The sequence below is a fragment of the Urocampus carinirostris genome, chromosome 17 (assembly GCF_059441175.1).
Source record: "Urocampus carinirostris isolate Australia breed hairy pipefish chromosome 17, RoL_Ucar_1.0, whole genome shotgun sequence".
Classification (NCBI taxonomy): domain Eukaryota; kingdom Metazoa; phylum Chordata; class Actinopteri; order Syngnathiformes; family Syngnathidae; genus Urocampus; species Urocampus carinirostris.
In genome coordinates this window covers 17,759,072-17,781,280 of record NC_142365.1, presented here as the reverse complement: position 1 = coordinate 17,781,280, position 22,209 = coordinate 17,759,072, and the positions used below count along the sequence as shown (strand labels likewise).

Genomic DNA, 22,209 nt, shown 5'->3' with positions numbered 1-22,209 from the left:
GGATGGATGTATATGAAAGTGGCCTGGGTCTGCTGAAAACCTTTGGGATATGTCCCATTCAGACGGACTTTAACCGATCGGATTCAGGTGGCGTCCGTGCAAAAACATCCGATTTCCCTGCCGTGTGAACCTAGCCTTAGATTGACTGACTGAGATGAGGCCATCACATCATTATAATCATTTCAGACACACGCTAAACAAAAACCCATCTGTACAACTGTTTATTGTCTTGTTGCATCGGGTGGCCCGGCTCGTGTCGGCCAGTGACGGCTCACTGCATCTATTGGATTAGGAAAGGATTTCAAAGCGGGATTAGGTTCTAGGACTGCAGGCAGCATGGGGTGTGCCCAGCCTTTGCATCACCGAGGGGCTTTGAGGGTTTGTGAAAGTGCTCCGACACCACACATCGGATTGTTTGTATTGTCCGTTTGGCTTGACGTTGCCGCGCCGCTTCCAAATGAACCTGTTTTGCTTCACTCTGGTAAGAATCATCTTCTGAATTTTCTGGTATTAATGCAGAGATGATACTGTCAAGATAATCTCTACAGCAACATTGTTGACAGTGATCACGCATTGCTTACAAGACTGTAGTTAGATTTGAACTAATCCCAAAGATTACCACTCAGTACAATATACATAATAGTAGATCACGTGTTTTTTTGTTTTTTTCCAATAAATTCCATAACAAAATGAATTTAACTAGACTAGGGTTTAATAGAATGACAGAGTACATAAATAGCCTCTCGTGGTTTCTTAACTTTCCTCATGCTGAGGTTTTAGGGAGATCTGCCTTCCCTTTATGTTGAGGATGTTGTAATGGTTGTCTGTGCAGCCCTTTGAGACTTTTTGATCAAAGGGCTGTACAAATAAATATGGCAGGACTTGACTACTAGCCTGAGAAATAGACATTTTTACCATCCTCACTGATAGGGAGGTAGGGATTGTACATTTAAAATGTTGGACACCCAAAATGTTGAAAGCACTGTATCGGGCCAAAAAATACCTCCAAACCTATGTTTGGAGCGGCAAAAAATATAAGCTTTTGTATAAGCCTCATGAAGAAGGCAACACACATACACAAATATATACAAATGTATAAATAAAACTTTATTTATTTCAAACAAAATTGTCAAGAGCCGGAACAGGTCCAGGACCCAAGCGTGTGACGTTTCTCACACAAGCCTTTTATTTTACGGGAAATGGGGAGTTAAGCAGCAGTCTGGCGTGAAATGATAGGAAGCCAGAGGCAGACGAGATCGATACCAATTGCCCGAGTAGATATCGTAAAGATGGGGTTGATACCGGACAGGACGGGACAGACAGGATAGATAATAAAACAGGATATCAAAAATGAACAGGACAAACTAGATGGGAACGAAAACTGGAGAGAATAATAAACAGGACAAAAATGCACGGGAACTAAATTGGAAACCGACATTAAACAGGACAAAAATAAACGGGAACAATACCCGACAGGGAATACCAACAAGAAAACAGGACCGAGTCAGAACCCACGTCTTGCGGGGCAGAGGTTCGTTGACCGACTGACAAAGGAAGAATGAGAGCACTGAGCTTAAATAGATGGAAAGCCAATCTGTCAATGAGCCGCAGCTGGCGCCACACGGGCGGGGCTAATTGTGCGCGATGGCAACCGTGACAGAAATAAAACAAATCAACAAGTCAAAAAACAAAAATAATGTGAACGTAACATGTTCGAAAAGGAATAGAAAGAAGCATATGCTTATTTGATCCTGCCCCACTTCCTTAATAGATGTGTCTTATAGCTAAATATCCTGTGTGTTTACATACAACAAATACCTCAAGAATATACATATTTACATAAGTTCTGTGAATGCAGTCATCATCATCATCTTTACTATTTTCACTGTCATCGTCATTATCTTTCCTGTCTCCATCTATTCTCAGCATACGATATAATAAGAGTATCTCTTATAATAACAATAATTCTCATTGGTGTTCATGGTGACAACTGACTGTTATGTGGTGTGTGTTTACTGTCATACACGTATATTTGGATAACTATATTCAACTAAAAATGTTAGAAATGTTTGTGTCATGTTTGTCCTCCTACATAAATGATATCCTTTTTCATCATTTCAAAACATTTCAATCCGCGGAAAAGAGCAACATGTTAGTTTTTCAAATGAAAGATGTCAGAGAAACATGCTAAGAAGCTAGCATGTTTCTCTGACATCTTTCTGCTACAAATATCAGATAATAATTCAATAAAGTGCATTCGTGTCAAGTTCAATGGGTCTATTCTTGCTTACTACAGGTGGCCATTACCAAGTACAGATATCTCTTAACTTGCAACTATCTACTCCAACTAACACTCACAATTCTTGCTAGTTGCTTCCGTTAGCCGCTCTTGCTAACCCGAGACTTGCTCCTGCTCACTCACTTACTTCAAAAGCAATTGGTGAAACTGATGAAGCAAGTGCTTCAAAATCAATACATTTATTTTGTCCACCACGTAACCGTTTGAAACCGTTTGAAACCGTATGAACAGCGTACCTTTAAATGATGGACGTTGAAGTTTTAGCTGTGATTAGCAGTTTTAAATTTCTTCCTCACAAGCTCGCTTAAAATGGTCTACAGTAAATTCCATTCCGTAAAGTCCCATAACTCCCACCTAAGAATTAACCATATGACAACTTGAAGGACTTTGCTGAAAAGATGAAAAAAACATTATTCGCTGAATGAAATGGAGTGAAGACAGAAAACTTGTTTATAATTTAATTTACAGTAAAATAATTTGCGTATCACATATGCACGAGGCGATCAACTGTTACTTCCCTGTTTTACTAACTCAAGTACGCTTTTGGACCAAAGCAATGCCTTTGTTACAGCAGGCCGGCCTTTGCTGGCCTCTAGTAAGCATTCAAATACAGTATGCTTGCTATTGATTTAACAAATTGATTTATTATATATAAGTATTTAGTCAACCGCCAATTTTGCAAGTTTTTTCTCTTGAAAATATTAGAAAGGCCTGTAATTGTCAATATGGGGGAAACAGAATGTGGGGGACAAAACTGACAATTTATTTCTAAATCAGAGTGGAAAACAAGTATTTGGTCACCGATAGACAAGAAACATTTCTGGCTCCCAAAGCTGTCTAACTTCTAACAAGTTCGAACGAGGCTCCACTTGCTACCTGTATTATTGGCACCAATTTTAACTTCTTATTGGTATGAAAAACACCTCAGTAGGTCACACAGCAAACTCCACTATGGCTAAGACCAAGGAGCTATCGAAGGACACCAGAGACACAATTGCAAGACTGAATCTGCAATAGGTAGCCCTTGATGTAAAGAAATCAACTGTGGAAGCAATTTTTAGAAAATGGAAGACAAACAAGACCACTGATAATCTCCCTCGATCTGGGGCTCTATGCAAAATCTCACCCCATTGTGTCAAAATAATGACAGTAACGCTGAGCAAAAATCCAACAACCACACAGAGGGCCCTAATGAGCTACCAACAGAGAGCTGGAACGACAGAAACAAAGGATACTATCAATATCAAGTCTTGTGCTTCCAGACGGGACCCCCTGCTGAAGCCAGTTCATGTCCAGGCCTGTATGCGGTTCATGAAAGAGCATTTGGATGATCCAGAAGAGGATTGGGAGAATGAGTTATGGTCATATGAAACCAAAAAATATTTTTTTGGGGTAGAAACACAGGCTATTGTGTTTTTTTTTGGAGAAAATTCTGAATTGTCTCCGAAGAACTCCATATCCACTGTGAAGCATTGGGGTTGGAACATCATACTTTGAAGCTGCAATTCTGCAATGGGACCAGAACTTATTTGTGTAAAGGAAACAACTAAGGATACGGTTAGGATTTTGAGTGAAATCTCCTTCCATCAACAAGGGCATCGAAGACGAGACGTTGCTGGGTCTTTTAATATGTCAATGATCCCAAACAAAAAGCCGGTGCAACAAAGGCGTGGCTTCATAAAAAGCTTCTTAAGATCCTGGATTGGCATAGCCAGTCTTCTGAACTCAACCCCATGGAAAATCTGTGGGGAGTTGAAAGTCCATGTTGCCTAATGACAGCCCCCCCCAAAAAAATATCACTACTCCAGGAGAAATCTGCATGGAGGAATGGGCCCAAATAAAGTCGTGAGTTTGCGGGTATAACATTGTCGACAGGCATTGAGGGTAATATGACTTTTCGCCATAGCACTCTTTTGACCCATTTATTTTTAGATGACCAGAAATTGAAGCTCTCGCAGGCCACATAAATGATAAGCCAGGAAACATTCGGCCCACGGGCCATGAATTAGACATTCGATGTTGCAACTAAAAATGTGTGCTCCAAAGCGCGAGGAAGATGAAAAAACCCCTGAGTGAGCCTCATGTTATGTAAAATTAATTTATTTTTGGTCATTTTTCAAATCAAGATGTATATTTGTCAATGGTGTATGATTATTATTTTACCATTTGAAGGCGATAAATGTCACTATAAGTTAATCATATTAATCTATTCGGGCAGCACGGCGGCGCAGTGGTTAGCGCTTGTGCGGCACAGTTCATGTCATGGGAACCTGTCGTGGGTTCAAATCCAGCTCCAGACTTTCTGTGCGGAGTTTGTATGTTCTCCCCGTGCTTGCGTGGGTTTCCTCCGGGCACTCCGGTTTCCTCCCACATTCCAAAAACATGCATTTCAGGTGAATTGGCCGGTCCAAATTGTCCCTAGGTGTGAATGAGCGAATGAGTTGTCTGTCCCCGTGCGCCCTGCGATTGGCTGGCAACCAGTTCAGGGTGTCCCCTGCCCACTGCCCGAAGATGGCTGGGATGGGCTCCAGCCCCCCCGCGACCCTAATGAGGATTAGCGGTACGGCTAATGAGATGAGATGAGATATTAATCTATTCATTTTGTTTGGACCCAGGATGGTTCCTCTGAGAGCATATATGAGCCGTCCCAAAACTCATCATTGAAAGATGTATTACCGAAGTACCATTGCAGCCCACTTCTAAGGCGAAGATCCCAATGGACTGGCTCCGATCCAAACATTAGTCATGTAAGTTACTTCTTTTTTTTTACATTTATGAGCTTACCCCTTAAAGTGTCCGTGTCTATTACTGTGAACAGAAACTGTTTTATTGCGATGTTTTGTTTAACCGAGCAGGCATTCTGCTTCTGTTTATATTTAAAGTTAAGTGTTATCTATTTCTTTTCTTCAAGGTCCAAACACCAAACAGTGTAAGAATAAAAAGACACAATAGAAGGTAAGCGAGTTTTCTCTAGCAAATACAAATGAATGTAATAATTGATACGTGTTAGTGTTTTAGAGTTGGTGTTTTGGGGGTGGTGGGGCCTAATAATGACTGAAGCAGGGGTGCTCAAAAAAGGAATGGTATCAAATGACAAAAATGAGGTACAAAGTGACAAACAACAAAATGTCAAAACAAAATCAAATCTGACATTGTCCAAACAAAAGACAAAGACCAAAACGGAAACACAGATGCAAGGAACACAGTAACAAACAACCCGGTTTCACAGAACTACTAACAAACTGTCCAAACAAGAAATAAGAAAAAAAAATAAAAATAAAAAAAATATCGTGGCAGTGGAAATGCTATGACCCAAGTAACAAACAAAAACAAGTGGGAGCCAATACAGTAACTAAAAAATATGCAAACCGAAAACAGGAATCCAAAACCAAATCTGATGTAGCAATGGCAGTGGAAGAGAAAATGACGATGTCACGAAGCGGAGCGGGAAACAAAAAAAATGATCCATTCGCGTAGACGTACTCACAATTTATTGGGGGAAGGATGAGGAAGGTCCGGACACTCGATCCGGGGATCCATGGTCACGGAGTGGATTAGAAATCCAAACAAAAGACAAGTTGTCAAAAACAAACAAACGGATCAGACCAAAAACAAAACAGGATCAAATACAGGCAGATTCACAGAACTAGGCATTTAACAGATTTTAACAGAAGTCTCACGGAGTTTAAACAGGTTTAACAAATGTTCCAGCCATGCACAGTACAAAGGAGCGAGCTTAAGTACTCCAAGAGCAATCAGTCCAATGCGTCTCAGCCGGTGTCAAGGGGCCAGCTGGGCGCCATGACAACCGTGCAGGACATGACACTTGACTAATGTTCAAAATGTCTTTACAGAGGGTCAGGATAATTAGGGACAGGTGTGTGGTGATTGGACACACCTGTGGCCAGTTCCAAACCTGATTAGTGCCCTCTGCTGGACAGTGGTGGACCAGACCATAACTGTTGGGCTAACATAAGAAAATACATAAGAATGATGCCGTTGAAACCAAATAGGTAAACTTTTTACTGAGGTTAAAAGGTTTGAATGCATACATGTCAATCTGAGCCGATTATTCCCCTCATTATTGATTGCATTTACCTTTATTAAGCGATAAAAAACCTTACAAACACAACGCGGCAACTATTTACTCACAGGAAGACGGACTATGTAGAATACCGCAACAGAATTAGCAATCTACAATGATGTTGTCATTTGATATCAGTGACCGAGACGATCCAGAATGAAACCAAAATGGGCAAGACGAGATCGGTCCAACCAAAACTTTTAATTATTTTTTTCGCCATAGAAAAATCATTATACCGCATATGCAATTTGAAATGATCAGAAAAAGTATAAAATACAGGTAAAACGTTGACAAGTGTGTGTGAATGTCAACCAGTTGCTAAAAATAATTAGTGTGTTCCTCATCTAGCCAAACTATTTTCAGTTTAATATCCTGACGAAAGAAGAAGCCTGGCGGGTTTATGTTCAGTACCATTTTTATTAAAAAACTGGAATGGAATAAAACGCAGGATTCATGATCTGCTACTTTCCGGAAAATCAACTTTGATCACCCTAGAATTAAGTTACTGGTTTTCAGATCACTCACACAATGGAGCAAATACAAATTTATCATTTTCCCTTGTAAACGAAAAACAGAAATATTGAAAAGTCAGAGGGCAAGATTTAAACATGGCTACAAGCAGAAGGGTGGACTTATAAAATGTTGCACCCTTTAAAAATAATGCATACAGTATGTCACAAAAGTAAGTACACCCCTCCCATTTCTGCAGAGATTTCTTCATAATGTTTAATTTAACAACAGTGAAGAAACATAACTTTGGCTCAATGAAAGGTACTCTGTGTAAAGCTTATATAACAGTGCAAATTCAATTTTCCGCACAAAAAAACTCAAAATATAGCCATTGGAAGTTAAACCTTTGGTAACAAAAGTGAGTACACCCTTAAGTAAAAGTTCGTAAAGTTTAATATTTTCTGTGGCCACCATGATTTTTCAGAACCCCTTTAAAGCTCCTGGCCATGAAATTCACCAGAGCCTCACAAATTGCCACTGGAATGCTCTTCCACTCCTCCATGACAACATGACTGAGCATGGGGTATATTCAAGATCTTGTGCTTCTCCATCTTCCGCTTGAGGATTCCCCAAAGATGTTCATCCATCCCATTTACCCATAGCCCCTTAAGAAATGCCTTGGTCATCTTAGAAGTGTATTTAGGGTCATTGTCAGGCTGAAATATTGCCCTGCAACCCAGTTTCTCGAGGCGGGGATCATTCTCTGCTCCAGTATTTCACACGACCATCTGAGTTTGTGTTTGCCTTAATGAAATCCAACTCCCCGATTCCAGTGGCACTCATGCAGCCCCAAACCATGACATTCCCAACACCATGCTTGACTGTAGACACCACAAAAACATGTTTGTACTCCCCACCTGGTTGCCGCCACACATGCTTACTCTATCTGAGCCAAATAAATTAATCTTTGTCTAATCAGACCAAAGGAAATATTTTCAGTAAGCCATGGCTTTTGTTGACAGACTTATTTTCATTGTGTCAAATAAAGTTTGTCAGTGATGTTTTATAAAACATTATAATGATATCACCGCACAAACGTGGGGGGTGTACTCACTTTTGTGACATACTGTATGATTCCAAATTACAGTTTAGTAGACACTCATAATAAGAGGATGACACCAATGGATGTTTAACTTGCAGGGAGAACAGGAGAGGACTGTACCAAAACCCTCAATTCCCAGACATCTGAATCTGTTTCTATATGCCCTTTCTTTTATCATGTCTCCTAGGTTACAAACAGCTGATCCTCCCCAAACATAACGTTCTTCTTTTCATTGTGTCAAGGCGATATTTCTTCACTGATCTTCTATTATACATTGTAATCAAATCTTCGCAGAAATGTGAGGGGTGAAATCAATTTTGTGACATAGTGTATTGTCCAACCTAATTAAACGTACCTAATAAATATATATGATCAGATAAAAAAAAAAAAAAAAATTCATGGCTTTCTCAGTAATTTTCAACAAGCAAAAAATATTTGTATAAAAATGCCCATGAAATTTGATTTTTGTTCAGGCACTATCCGTAGCCTTTAGTGGCCATTTTTTCAAAAGTGGACTAAATTTTCTTTAACAAAAACAAAAACAATTATAAGCAATGGGCAGCACTGCGGCGCAGTGGTTAGCGCTTGTGCGGCACAGTTTATGTCATGGGAACCTCCTGCGTGGGTTCAAATCCAGCTCCAGACTTCCTGTGCGGAGTTTGTATGTTCTCACCGTGCTTGCGTGGGTTTCCTACGGGCACTCCGGTTTCCTCCCACGTTCCAAAAACATGCATTTCAGGTGAATTGGCCGGTCCAAATTGTCCCTAGGTGTGAATGAGCGAATGAGTTGTCTGTCCCTGTGTGCCCTGCGATTGGCTGGGAACCAGTTGAGGGTGTCCCCTGCCCACTGCCTGGAGATGGCTGGGATGGGCTCCAGCCCCCCCCGCGACCCTAATGAGGATAAGCGGTACGGCTAATGAGATGAGATGAGATTATAAGCAATTTTCTCTCATTTACTCAACTGAAATGTACATTTTAAGTATAATTGGGTTCAAGTACAATTATATTTTTTTCAAGAGAAGTAAAGTACAGTAAAAAACATCAACGACTCTTAGTGTATAACACAATAGTGAATCAAGATCATCTCAGAGGCTAGTGGAAAATATTCTCTCAGGCCAGATTTAGCCCCTGGGCCTTGACTTTAACATATGGGAGTTGGATTAACAGTGAGTTGTGATACACTCTTTCACTGTTTTTTGTGTCTTTTATAGGTCTTGTATTCCAACTTCGGCGATGGAAAATGAAATATCAGGTTAGTGTCAAAGAATATAGAGACGACTGTGTTAAACTGCTTTAATGGCGGTGTCTTCTCTTACAGAAACAGGTTACACATGTTGGACCGCATCAAGTCCAAGACTTGATGTGAATCATAAAGAGACTGAACTCACGATAGGTACGTAAAATTGAAAATGTCACATATTGACTCGGGATGATGTGGAAGCGCAATGCAGAAGAACAGATTAGTACAATTAAACAATAGTCTTTTACTAAGGTAGAGTTCGGTGCACAAATTGCAAGGCAGCGGGGAAAAAGTATCCAGACCACCAGAGGAACACAAACATTACCCAATAGACAGGTGGAGGTTTTGGCTATCCAGGAAATCCAAGCAGTGAAGTTGTTCATCATGCGGTACTTGTAGTCCAGGAGGTCAGGCGGGGTTTCGGTACACTGAATATATAAGAGCACTGTGACAGGGGTGTTTGGAACATGACAAGAATGTCGACAAAGTAGCAAGGAACCAAGGGGACACAGTCATGACAAAGGAAAGAGGAAGAATCAATACAAGTGACAACAGCTGAGAGGAGGAAAATAGGGAAAGCAAGAGAGAGAGAATGAGAATAAAAGAGAGTGACCTGACAGAAGAGGGCAGGATTGTGACAAAAATACATTTTATGGGGTTGCACAAGTCTTGATGACAGTGTTTTATATCAATTCTAGTTGTAATACATAAACTCGATATTTTTGTCAATATTTAAATGGTTAACAATTATATTTGATGTTACTTGTAAAGCTCACGCAGCTTGTGAAAGCACCACAGAAGACCAAAGGGAGGAGCTGCATTTTGGAAAGACAAAAAATGATCTACCTCAGGTAAATGTATTTGTATCCACATTTCCATTCCTAATATTGAAGTTTATAAATACGGTCATATTATACTCAAAAACAAACATCTAGACAGAACAGTTATCTTTATAAGACAACCTTTGAATGTCATAAACCAATTTGCATAGGAAACGATGTTCATTATTATGTTAATTATAATGTGTGTCAACTAACTAGTGTTGAATGGTGGGAAATGCAGTTTATGTAACCTTGGTGAATGCAAACTTTTTTTTGCATAGCCCTTAATAACAAGGAGTCTCAAAGGGCTTCACAGGCCATAGATTATTGCAAACCACAGACTATTAGGACACCATCTCCTGATGTAAAACCTACATTAGGGCAAGGAAAAACTCAAAAACCTCAAAATGAGGAAATGAAGAAACCTTGAGAAGGGATTACCTGGCTGCAACGGATGTTATAATAAAAATAAAAAATAAAAAACACAGATATCGTCAACAGGAAATATAGGTCATTCATAAGCTATAGAATAGAAGTGTGTTTCAAGCCTAGATTTAAACAGTTCCACTGAGGTTGAAGGTCAAATCTTGGATTCTTGGTCTTAGGTACTCTAGGATCACTGAGATTTCCAATAGAATGGGGTTTTTAAGGGTTATTGTTCTATCTTCGTTATTCATTATCCATTATCCGTTATCAGTCAGTTCATAATACGCTACAAAGCCCAGGAGCCGGGACACTTACTCTCAGCCAAAAGGCCAAGCTAAGATCCTAGCCCTAAAGCCTTGCTGCGATCATTGCGAATGCACCGTTCCCGGAGGTACTGCAATACCGGGCCGATGCGTGGAGTGGACAGAGCAAGCTCTTATTCCATCTCCGGATTGCAAAAATCAAAGATTATCCCGGTGCAGTTGGACTTTCAAACCTCATGGGCTACGATACTGCCACTGCGCTAGAAAAACGGTATTTCCAATAGAATAAGGAATTGAGAAATGCCATAATGGCCTTTGTGGGAAATGCAGTTGTGGTCACGAATTACATAACCTTAGTGAATATCAACTAAACCTGGGGGTTGCAACCTAGCAAATTTCTAGGTATTTTTGTCCGTGATCATTTTCGAAAAAGAGCCACCTTCAGATATTCAAACTCAAAAGCACAATTTCATGTTTACACCAACAAGTTTTGAATGGTGATGTGAAGATCGGTGCTCATAAGACATAATTTAAGGGTAACTGTATTGCAGATTGAATTGCTCCCCCCCACCCCCCCGAATTTAGGTTGCGTAAACTGTATTTGCTTTCTCAGAAAAGTTGGTCCCATTCGATCATTTTCTCATGTCACTCAGCCCACAACACAGCATAATTATTCGCCTGGCTGAGCGGCATTTAGCCTTGTGTAATCCTAAGTGCACATGACATGCAGGTAGCATGCCTGCGTGGATGTCCTTGCACGTGTACTTTCACGTGAGTGACCGTGACGATCATTGTTTGTCTTTGGCTGTCCTCTACGCATGAGTAGGATTTTATTTCTATGTTGGATTTTTTGGAGGTATCGAATCTCCGGATGTTTGAACACAACTGAGGCTAGACGGGGTAAAGGCAGCGTGTAAGTCAATGTGGGTGAGGTCACTCGTGCTGTACGCCCGCCAAATCACGTTCACTCTTCGCATTAATCTCTTTTATAATCTTTCATCCTTTTTCAAGGACCCTTTACACTTGCAAGTTTATGCATTTTTAGTAAGCCATACTGGGGATTTTGGTCTCGGTCCGATCCAAGTAAATACATAGTAGTCTCAATCGATTCAATCCAATCCTGTCATGATTACCGATTGGTATCACCTGTGCCCGCTCATTTGGCGCCAGCCACTGCGGGCTACCTGTCCCTTTGTAAAGCCCAGTCCTTTCACTCTCTGGTTGTCAGTCCGTCAGCGTACCTCTGTTGATACAAGGCAAGCCTTTTAGACCCTGACTCCCGCTTGTCCTGTTTTTGCACCCGTTTTTCCACCTGTCCGTTCCTGATCTCCCCGTTTGTCTCCGGCTACGGCCTGTTTTTGATCCCGACCACGTCTGCTCTCCCGACCTGGCTTACGACCCGTTTTTTATCCCGACCACGTTTTTGCTCTCCTGTCCCGGCTATTGACCTGTTTTTCCGTCCTTGACACCACCATCTCCTGCTACGGAAGATCCACTTCCGTATTCGGATCACGATCCGATTGCGTGAGCGGCTTGCTTCCCGCGTCAGACAGCACCGGATCGCGGGCGCTGCCCTTCCCCTTTCTATCAATAAACTTGTAGTTAACGCTACGCATTTGGGTCCTGATTCCGTTCAGGTCGTGACAAATCCGATATTGATATTGAATTTCTATGATCATTAAATAATCGAAGCCTCTTTTTTGAGTAATTTATAATTACAATAAACACAGGACAAATATTTTAGGCACTCAAAATGTTCATTTTTTTGATTAAATAACTGCATTGCAAGTAGATAAATAAATAAAAACACAGCTGTTTGAGAACAATGGTCGAGGCCAACCAAAAAAGGAAACAATGTAATAAAAAAAAAAAAAAATCTGTATGTCACGGTTGCCCATGGCACCCAATGGCCCCTGCCCGTTTGGCGCCAGCTGTGGCTCGTTGACTGATTGGCTTCCCTCCTATTTAAGTTCAGTGCTCTCACTCACCCTTTGTCAGTTCGTCAACAAACATCTGCACCCGCAAGACATGGGTTTTGACTCTGTCCGGTTTCCTGCTTGTGTTTCCTTTCCGGTATCGTTCCCGTCTATTTTGCACCGCTAATTTGTAATATCACTCCCCAGTTTTGTTTTCTGTTTGATATCTATCTCCAGTGTCTGGTAGCGTTCCCGTCTAGTTTGTCCTGTTTAATATCCATCTCCAGTGTCTGGTATCGTTTCCGTTTATCTTGTCCTGCTTGTTATCGGACTCCAGTCTCCAGTGCCTAATATAAATCCTGTCTGTCCCGTCCTGTCCGGTATCGACCCCATCTGTCCGATATCTGCTTGTGCAATTGGTATCGATCTCGCTGGCCTCTGGCTTCCTGTCATTCCACGCCAGCCTGCTGCCTTACGTCTTCCACCCAACGATTGCCGAATCACTGGCGTTTTGGGTTAACGTGCATGTCTGCCCCATATCCCGTAAAATAAAGCTTGTGTGAGAAACGTCACGCATCTGGGTCCTCCTCCTGTTTCGGTTCTTGACACTGTATAACAATCTCAACTCCAGATCTACCTTTGCTTATTATAGAAATCAATATTGTTTTGTATTTAATGAAGGCAATTCACCACCGGAAGGCACTAAATAATATACACTTTCTCTTTAACTTTCAACTGAAATTCTATAAGATCAAAGTAGAATACAAGCTGTTTTGGTATTAGATTGCACCTTAATTTAATGTATGTATGTATGCATGGGCTGTAGAGCTTATTGCTTGCATAAACAAGTTAGCAACGCCAGTCTTCCTGTTTTGACATTTGCCAGTTTAGTTTGGTGTTTTTTATATTTAGATTATTAAATACTGTGCCTGAATTCAGTATCCATATTTGTACTGCACTGCATTATATGGCTCACATTCCAAAATATGTTTGTCCCTTGTCGGTATATTTGTGTTTTCAAAGTGGCTAAAATTAGATAGACCAAAAAAATTACTTTAAAATAAAGTACAAATAATAAACAAAGCTTAAGTTAGCAGGCTTAGCCCTAAGTGAGCGTTATGTTATTATTTGTAAAAATGATGACGTGTTTGCTTCTCAGAGAGTTGTGGTCCTTACTATAGTGGAGCCTCCACGAAGATAATCATATATAGCACTCTATGCTGTTTTATTTTATGTTTATTTTTGTTCGATCTATTTGATTTAAAAAATAAATAAATAAATACTTTTTGTGCTCCAGAGTTGTAATAGTGTCGATGAAAAGGACGGGCCAAGGACTTCAACGGGAAGTAGGTTGAAGATTTTACATCACTTGGTGCAAGCCAAAAAAGGACAACAGAGTTTATCTGGAAAAGGAAAACGTGAGGCCAAAAACAACGGTGAGTATAACGATGTAATCGCCGTTTCAAGATATAAGGCCGGCTTTCTGTCTATATTATAGATACACAACTGAAGCTATGCCTCACCTGCCTCTCCTGACTGCACGGCAAACTCATTTATCTAAAATAGTACTCAAATATACATTTAACAATTTTGAAAAATCTTTTTTTCCATACCTTATAAAAATGGGTTGTACAATGAGCAGCTTAGTAAACACTCAGAGTAAGGAGAGAAGACATAAATGAAAGAAATAAAGGAACAAACCCTCAGATAAGACATTTCCACCTATCTCCTAGATTACAAGAGCAGATCTGCCCTAAAGGGTGTGAAAATTAAAAAATAAGCAACCTTATTGGACAATATGGAAAACTATTTAAACAGTGGGTAATAGTCAAAATAACAGACAACAGTGAGGTATAATAATCAAAATTAGTAACGGGACTCCTATGTAATCTCTTTGCAGATGTGCAACAATGAAAACAGAATAACCTTATCAGTTATATACAGTATATGTCCTGTCCTCCTGTTTTACTGCGAGGGATGGGAGACTAAGGCCCAGGGGCCACTGACAGCCTTCAGGTAGTCAGCCCACGCAAAAAAAAGGTCAAACTAAAATGTTAACATATATGCGTGTTAAAAATGTATTCTGAAGCTACTTGCTGTTTTTTTTTATCATTGATCAATACTATGGATCAAGATATTTATTAAATTCCATGCAATATAAAACATTTCTCAACTAACTGTTTTGCATTTAAGTTTGTTAATCCAAATGATCAAATTTAGTGCTTAAATAGGTAGATATTATATTCCTTTTATTCAATGACTTTTAATCATGTTTTATTTTAAAAGCAAATGTTTTTCAACAAATTTTTTAGTGTTTCAAATACAATGAAATGTGAACATAGACGACAAAAAACGGATTGGCTTACATGCTTTTTCCCTCGTGTATTGACGTGGTATTGGATTCAAGACTTTTTAGGATGTGTTTCTTTATCATCCACAAAGTGGCTTGCTGGTAACAAACGTTTTATGGTTATCATTGCCAGATATTTCATCAGATGTGTCAAATCCGGTGTTAACATGCATCGGCCGGGCAGGGGGAGCCCATGAGAAGTCTTTCCAAAGTGATCAGCGACCTCAGCAAGAGAAAGCAAAAAACCTGAGAGCAGATTCAAGGACAACCAGTGTTTGGAACCACATTGACTGTTCTCAGCCTTTCTATCACACTTGCCACCAACCTGGACATGAGCTGTGGGTCTCTGGCGGCAAGTTGGTGCTTTCGCAGCCAAGAGAATGGGAACGCTTCGAGAGTCTGATTAAAGAGCTTGACAGAAAAGAATCTCAGGTTCCTTCTACGATCAAAGACTTAAAGGTGCGTAATCCCAAATTCTTAAACATGCAAAATGTGAAGAAAATAGCACATGGTTTTTGGAAAAAAACTAATCATATTTCATCTGTATATTCCAATTATTTTCTGAGATAATGCATTTTAAAAACCAGTATCTCTCGTCGACATCATCGAAGGAACATCAGCACCCTATGTGAATTTCCCTTCGGGGATGAATAAAGTATCTATCTATCTATCTATCTATCTATCTATCTATCTATCTATCTATCTATCTATCTATCTATCTATCTATCTATCTATCTATCTATCTATCTATCTATCTATCTATCTATCTATCTATCTATCTATCTATCTATCTATCTATCTATCTATCTATCTATCTATCTATCTATCTATCTATTCATCAAACCAGTCGCCAATTCATTGAAGAGGTTACAAGTTTTTAAGCAGTAGTTTTTGTGTAGGACACTTAGGCGTTATATTGCAGGTGGATGCAGTAATGGTACAACAAAGGGCGGGCCGCCCAAAAGGGGCTGATTGGGGAAAAGCACACACATAGAGCCACCAATGGGGGTCTAACAAAACAGGAAAGCCCTCTGCAGTCCTGACGCTAACTGGGAGCAAGCTGGACAAAATTATACTAACCATCACACATGCAGGAAAAACTCAAACAAAAAGCCACAATCGACTAACTCAATACAATCACCGGCTGGTTCGCGCCTCGACCGAGACATACCTAATTGGTATAATGGCGGCGCCCTCTGGCTGCGGCTGCACCGACTCGCTACAACGGGTCAGGTGTATCGACATTTCGTTCTGTGTACATTGTTACAAAGAATGACAATACAAAGGAAATTATTATTATTATTATTATTATTATCTGCTTCAGAGCTGGCCTCACATGTTGTGTTAATGGGATTCACCATTTTATGTTCTTTCAATGATGTCACAGTTGTAGAGATGACAAGCCAAATGAGTCAAATTTGAGAGCGTGGAATATTTTGGAACATATTCGCATAATTCTATAGTGTGTGTGTGTGTACATATTTATATATACATTTGCCTATCTATAAAAAAATGAGTTCATATTTTTCCTTTTTCTAACTCTATTATTTTGGAAACATGTTGCTGCTAACGTCTAATTTTAGTGCTAATTTTTCATTGCACTATTATTCTAATGCGCTTAAACTAAGGCGACTATTTGACCACTACGTGTGAATATTTCCTACATAATTTTTTTTTAAAACTCATTTTTCTCTATTAAGCCTTTTATAACATGTAAATGCTGGAGTGGCTCACCTAATCTACTTGTAAACAATGTTCACTTTGTTGTTATCAAGGACAATAAAGATAATTATAATTCAATTTTAACCCACAGTTGACCGAATTTGGACATCTGGGCAACCCTATGAAGCCGTTGCCTATTATGAAACCACAACACGATCCAGGCATTTCGGTATCGGTTTATCTCTTTTGACATTGGAATTTGTGGCAATGAGCGTTCTTTTACATTTTCCTTTTGTGTTTGAAGATGGAACTCAACGTATTTAAACTATGCAACAGGGAAATCAAGGACTCACCAAGGGCTGACGCCAGCCCCATTCAAACAACAGAAAAAAAAGATACAGATCTCATTGTACGTATGTCCTCAAATTATTTTTATTTTCTTACCTGTTTTGTTTCTGGCAATTCTCGACTAAAACAGAATACAAAATGCCTCACTTACCCTAAATGCGTAAATATTCCATCATAAAAAGTTGATTCTAGGAGCTTTTTGGCATACTCATTGTGTTTTCATGCAAGAAATAAATATATGATTTTCATTACAGTGTGCCGACACCCAAAAAGCACAAGAAAATAAATGGGACTCTGGTGTTCCAAAGAAGATGCTCGCTGAAAGACACAAGATTTCCAGTACTTCATTGGAAAGCCTTTATAGCCTCAACAGCAGGCAAAGTTCCTCAAGTAAGAACCTTTAATCATAAAAACACTGAGTGAAAAATAACAAGACAAAAAAAAGCATACATTTGGAAATACAAAATACAAAACTAATCAATGGAGTGTTAGCAGGATTACTAAAAAATAATAATGAGTTACAGTTACTAGTTACTTCATTTAAGTTAGCCTTCAGATTACTGACACCAAAAAGTAGCGCGTTTTAGTTACAAGTTACTGTATACTTTATACCTGAATAGCAACCAACCCAGTTAAACTGCTTTAAAATAGTCAAATAATAAAACAAATAGGAGAAAACATGTACACCAAACCATGAAAGCCGTGAGCCCTTCATATGTAATGGCTTGTGCAATCTGGAGAGCTTAACTGAGACACAACATATCCATTTTGTCTCTAGGCTTCAAACCACTCAAAAAAAAAATATATATATATCTGTACCGTCCAAGACGTTTTTTTGTTTTATCCAGGCATGGTGTATCGGAAAAACTTTTACCGTAATTTTTCCCAATTAATTTCCCGTTAGTTTGTTGCTCCTGTATAAGCCACCCCCTATGCACAGCCTACCATTCACTACTGGTGACACACAACCTATGTATAAACCGACAATATACAAATTAACATGACTCCCTGATTTCAATATTTTGTTGTATAGTTTTACATTGGGCTAAGATCGACTACATACTGTAGGGAGAAAATCCACATGAGGAGAAATTCAGTGTTCACATACTGTGCTTGAGAGGGCGTTACCATAACTGCAAATAGTTTTATTCTGTAGGTAAATCTAAACATCCCTTGAGGATTACACATACTGGATCAAGGGATGGATGTGGCAACGAAAGTGAAATGTGGACTCAATAAAGTTGTTACGACCAGCCCACAGGGTAGACCCAATCGTGTAACGTTTTCTCACAATTTCATTGAAAGAAAGAGGAAGGGCAGCGCCCGTGATCCGATGCTCACTGGACGCGGGAAACAAATCGCTCTCGCAATCGGATTGTGATCCGAATACGGAAGTGGATCTTCCGTAGCGGGAGATGGCGGTGTCAGGGACGGAAAAAACAGGTCAATAGCAGGAGAGCAAAAACGTGGTCGGGGTCAGAAATGGGTCGTAAGCCGGAACGGGAGAGAAGACGTGATCGGGATCAAAAACGGGTCAGAAGTCGGGACGGGAGAGCAGACGTGGTCGGGATCAAAACGGGTCGTAGCTGGAGACAAACTGGAACAAAAACGAGTCAGGGTCAACAAAGGCTTGCCTTGTATCAACAGAGGTTCGCAGATGGACTGACAACAGGGGATTGACAGGACTGGGTTTAAATAGGGACAGGGAGCCAATCAGAGCCCGGAGCGGTTGCCGCCAAATGAGTGGGCACAGGTGATTCACATCGGTAATCATGACAAAAGTACACTTTAAATAATGCTCGGCATTTAAAATGTAGCAGAGTAATGTAGCAATGCACAAAGTTGTAACGACAATACTTCCGCTAGGCACTGCACCATCAATTTATTTAGGACAGTGGTTCTCAACCATATTTGCATAATCTTGTCCATTTGTCTTGTTTGCCAGGTGGCGTCACTAGTGATTGTTCCAGTATTCGAGACAGCTTGAGGCTGGACGATGAACTCTTTTGCACAAGACAATTCTGTGGACGAGCAAGAGTTCACACAGAGTTTGTGCCAAGTCCCTATGACACTGAATCTCTTAGACTCAAGGTATGCAGTCGTGAGAAATGATAAACATACTGAGACTCATTAATAGTATAGTTTGTAGAACAGAAACTATTCCTAAAGTACCGTTCCTAAAGCAAAACCTATTAAAAATTTACAATAAAACTAGTTGTGAATCCAATGGGGTATTATTAGGTTAATAGCCCAAAAGACACTCAAAATAAGAAGAGAAAACAAAAATGGATTTTGAACTTGCAGGAATTAACAAACCCTCAGATAAGAAATACTAAAGATATATCTGCTCTAAAGGGTGTGGAAATTAAAGAACAGCAACATTATTGGACACTAGTAACAATCATATTGACAGTACGTAATTAACAAAATCATAAACTACAGTGCACAATAAAAGTCAAAATCACCAACAATAGCTCTAGCTTCCACTAAATTTAGACCTCTTTCCTGCAGTGCTCTCATAACACCATCCACCCACGTCAATTGCGGCCTTCCTCTTGGTTTCCTTCCATTTAATTCTGCTGCATTTTAACATTAGAGCAATACAATAAACACAATAACAGCTGCAGCAATTTAAAAAATGTATATAGTTCACAAGGTATATGAAATGAAATGAAATGATCTGCATTTATATAGCGCTTTTCAAGTCAATGACTTCCCAAAGCGCTTTACAACGTGCTTCACATTTCCCAATAGCGGCCGTGATCTGTGCAGCCATGTAAGGCACTAACCTGCTTATTGGGGGTAATTGGGGGTTCAATGTCTTACCCAAGGACACTTCGACATGTAACACGGACAAGCCGGGATTCGAACTGGGATCCCTTAATCCTAAAACGATCGCTCTACCTCCTGAGCTACTGCCGCCCCCCATTTCATTTCATTTCATTTCATTTCACTTCCCAAGTCACAGTTAGGGACAATTCTGACTGGCCAATCGACCTGAGAATGTTGGAGGAAACCAGAATGCTTGGAGGGAAATCACACAGGCACGGAGAGAACGGCTAAGGCTGCGGTAGCTGGAATTGAACCCCGGACCTCCGCATTGTGGGGCTGCGTGCTAACCACCCAGCTGCCATTCCGCTCTATATAAAATAATTCCGTGCAATACCAGACTGTATTTTTCAGTTTCATTTAGCAAAAACAAAAAGAGAAAAAAACCCAAATGGGTCACAAGATAAGATTAACAGCATCTTCATCGTTAACAGGTCATTGCCGTTAACTTCTTAACACCACCGAACTTTTATTCAGGTCGGCGATGTGATTGACATCATCCACAAGCGGCCAATGGGAATATGGACGGGGATGTTGAACAAGAAAATTGGCAATTTTAAATTTATTTATGTGGACGAGCTAACAGAGGAAGGTCCTGAGTCATACAAGGAAGACAGAGTCCCACAAAAATGTCGGTCCACCGTCCATGAATTTTTGAGGCGCCTCAGTTTAGAGGTATTCATTCTTGTTCTTTCAACACTAAAAACATGTTAAAGTTCTTCAACAGCTAGAACGTCAATGTTTTCTTTCCCAGGAATATTCAAGCTCTCTGCAGCAGAACGATTACCAAACAGTAGATGACTTGATGAGGCTACGGGAACATGACCTGGAAAAACTGAAAGTGGCCGACCCGGAACACAAGCAGCGTTTGCTAGCTGCTGTCGACTCCTTACGGCAACTGCACTGTGAGTATCTGCAGACTCACAAAAGACCAGGCAGGGTGGGCGATGTGCGAACATTAGACGGTGATTGTGATCTCAAAATATTGAAAAACGTTTACCTTAAATTCCGGACTACCACTTTCTAGAATAGATATACAATTAAACAGCAGAGTTCCCAATTTCAGGTAAACAATTACATTAAAATAAAACTGAAAGACTTTTAAGTCCTATATCAATCATTTAAATGATGTAATACACATTCATTGACAATATAAAATTAACATCAGATATTTTCTAGGCCAGCAAAGGAGGCCTTTATGGCCCTGACGGCCCACCACTGATTAAACTGTATTAATGAGGACAGAATGTTTAAAAAGCTGATACACAAGGACAGACAGGACCTCTTTGATAGTATGCAACATTCTATTCACCGCAGCTAATTATCACTGGGAGAAGGAGTCTAATCAAGAAGCCGAGACCCCCACCGAGAACGAGAAAGGAAAGATAAATACCGTACAGAGGGATTCTGGCTGCCACATGCCTTGTGACAGCACTGACAACAGTGGAGAAGATGGAGACCTTCCAGTTCCTCATGAACCTCCTCAACCTGCAGAGGATTGTTCCTTATAGGTGTCTATGGCCCTGAAAAGAATGTTTATGTTTGCTTAGATCAACACCATTTTTTAACAAAGGCATGGCTCACATTGAGCTTTGACACCAAGATTTATGTTTTTATTTTATGTCTGTGGAAAAGTATGGTTCATAATTGCTTTTTCAAGTCAAGGAACTATCATTTGTAAAGCCTTGCGAGAAAGAAAAGACGCAGCCCTCAAAAATAAACTCTATTTTCAGTCATTATAGTGTTTTTCTCTGCCTGAATACATAAGAGTGATGATTTTGCTCAATGTTACTGTACTGTGCTTATACTAGTAGACACCGAAATGTCCAATTTACAGCAAGATGGCCATTTAAAGCCTTCCATTTTTCTTCAGCTAACAGAATACCCCCCAAAAATTAGCTACTGAAAATGTTTTATAGCGTGATTTTAAATACAACTATTTAGAATCATACAGAATTTGCCTTCTTCTACTTTCACCCATCAAATTTTAAACATGAAGTAGGTTCTGTATGTATTCCCAATTTATTTAAAAACTGCTTTTGACAGGTTACCTGACTTTCTTTGGATAAAACCCTGACTCCCGCCTGTCCTGTTTTGGCTCCCGTTTGTCTACGGCTACGACCTGTTTTGATCCCGACCATTTCTGCTCCCCTGTCCCGGCTTACGACCCATTTTTGATACCAACTACGTCTACTCCCGTCCTGGCTTACGACTCGTTTCCGACCCCGACTAAGATTTTGCTCTCCCTGTCCCGGCTACCGACCTGTTTTTCCGTCCCTGACACGTCATCGCTCACTACAGAGGACCCACTTCCGTATTCGGATCACAATCCGAGTGCGAGAGTGACTTGCTTCCCGCGTCCAGTGAACACAGAGCTTTCAATAAAACGTGTGGTAAACATTATGAAATTGGGTCCTGA

The 22,209-nt window shown here is 40.1% G+C and overlaps 1 protein-coding gene and 1 pseudogene across 1 annotated transcript; one reads left to right on the top strand and one right to left on the bottom strand.

The window, feature by feature from the left end:
- The first annotated feature begins 347 nt into the window (after window positions 1-347).
- Window positions 348-21,527, top strand: samsn1b (SAM domain, SH3 domain and nuclear localisation signals 1b). The gene is made up of 15 exons (XM_088320647.1): window positions 348-481; window positions 4,915-5,046; window positions 5,211-5,254; window positions 9,147-9,187; window positions 9,254-9,328; window positions 9,947-10,026; window positions 13,899-14,037; window positions 15,085-15,410; window positions 16,765-16,842; window positions 16,918-17,022; window positions 17,216-17,351; window positions 18,907-19,052; window positions 20,268-20,465; window positions 20,545-20,695; window positions 21,108-21,527. Exons 1-15 carry the CDS (start codon window positions 458-460, stop codon window positions 21,299-21,301), a joined length of 1,869 nt encoding a protein of 622 aa, XP_088176773.1. The 5' UTR covers window positions 348-457; the 3' UTR covers window positions 21,302-21,527.
- LOC148349396 (U2 spliceosomal RNA) lies at window positions 10,799-10,888 on the bottom strand (annotated as a pseudogene).
- Window positions 21,528-22,209: the final 682 nt, after the last annotated feature.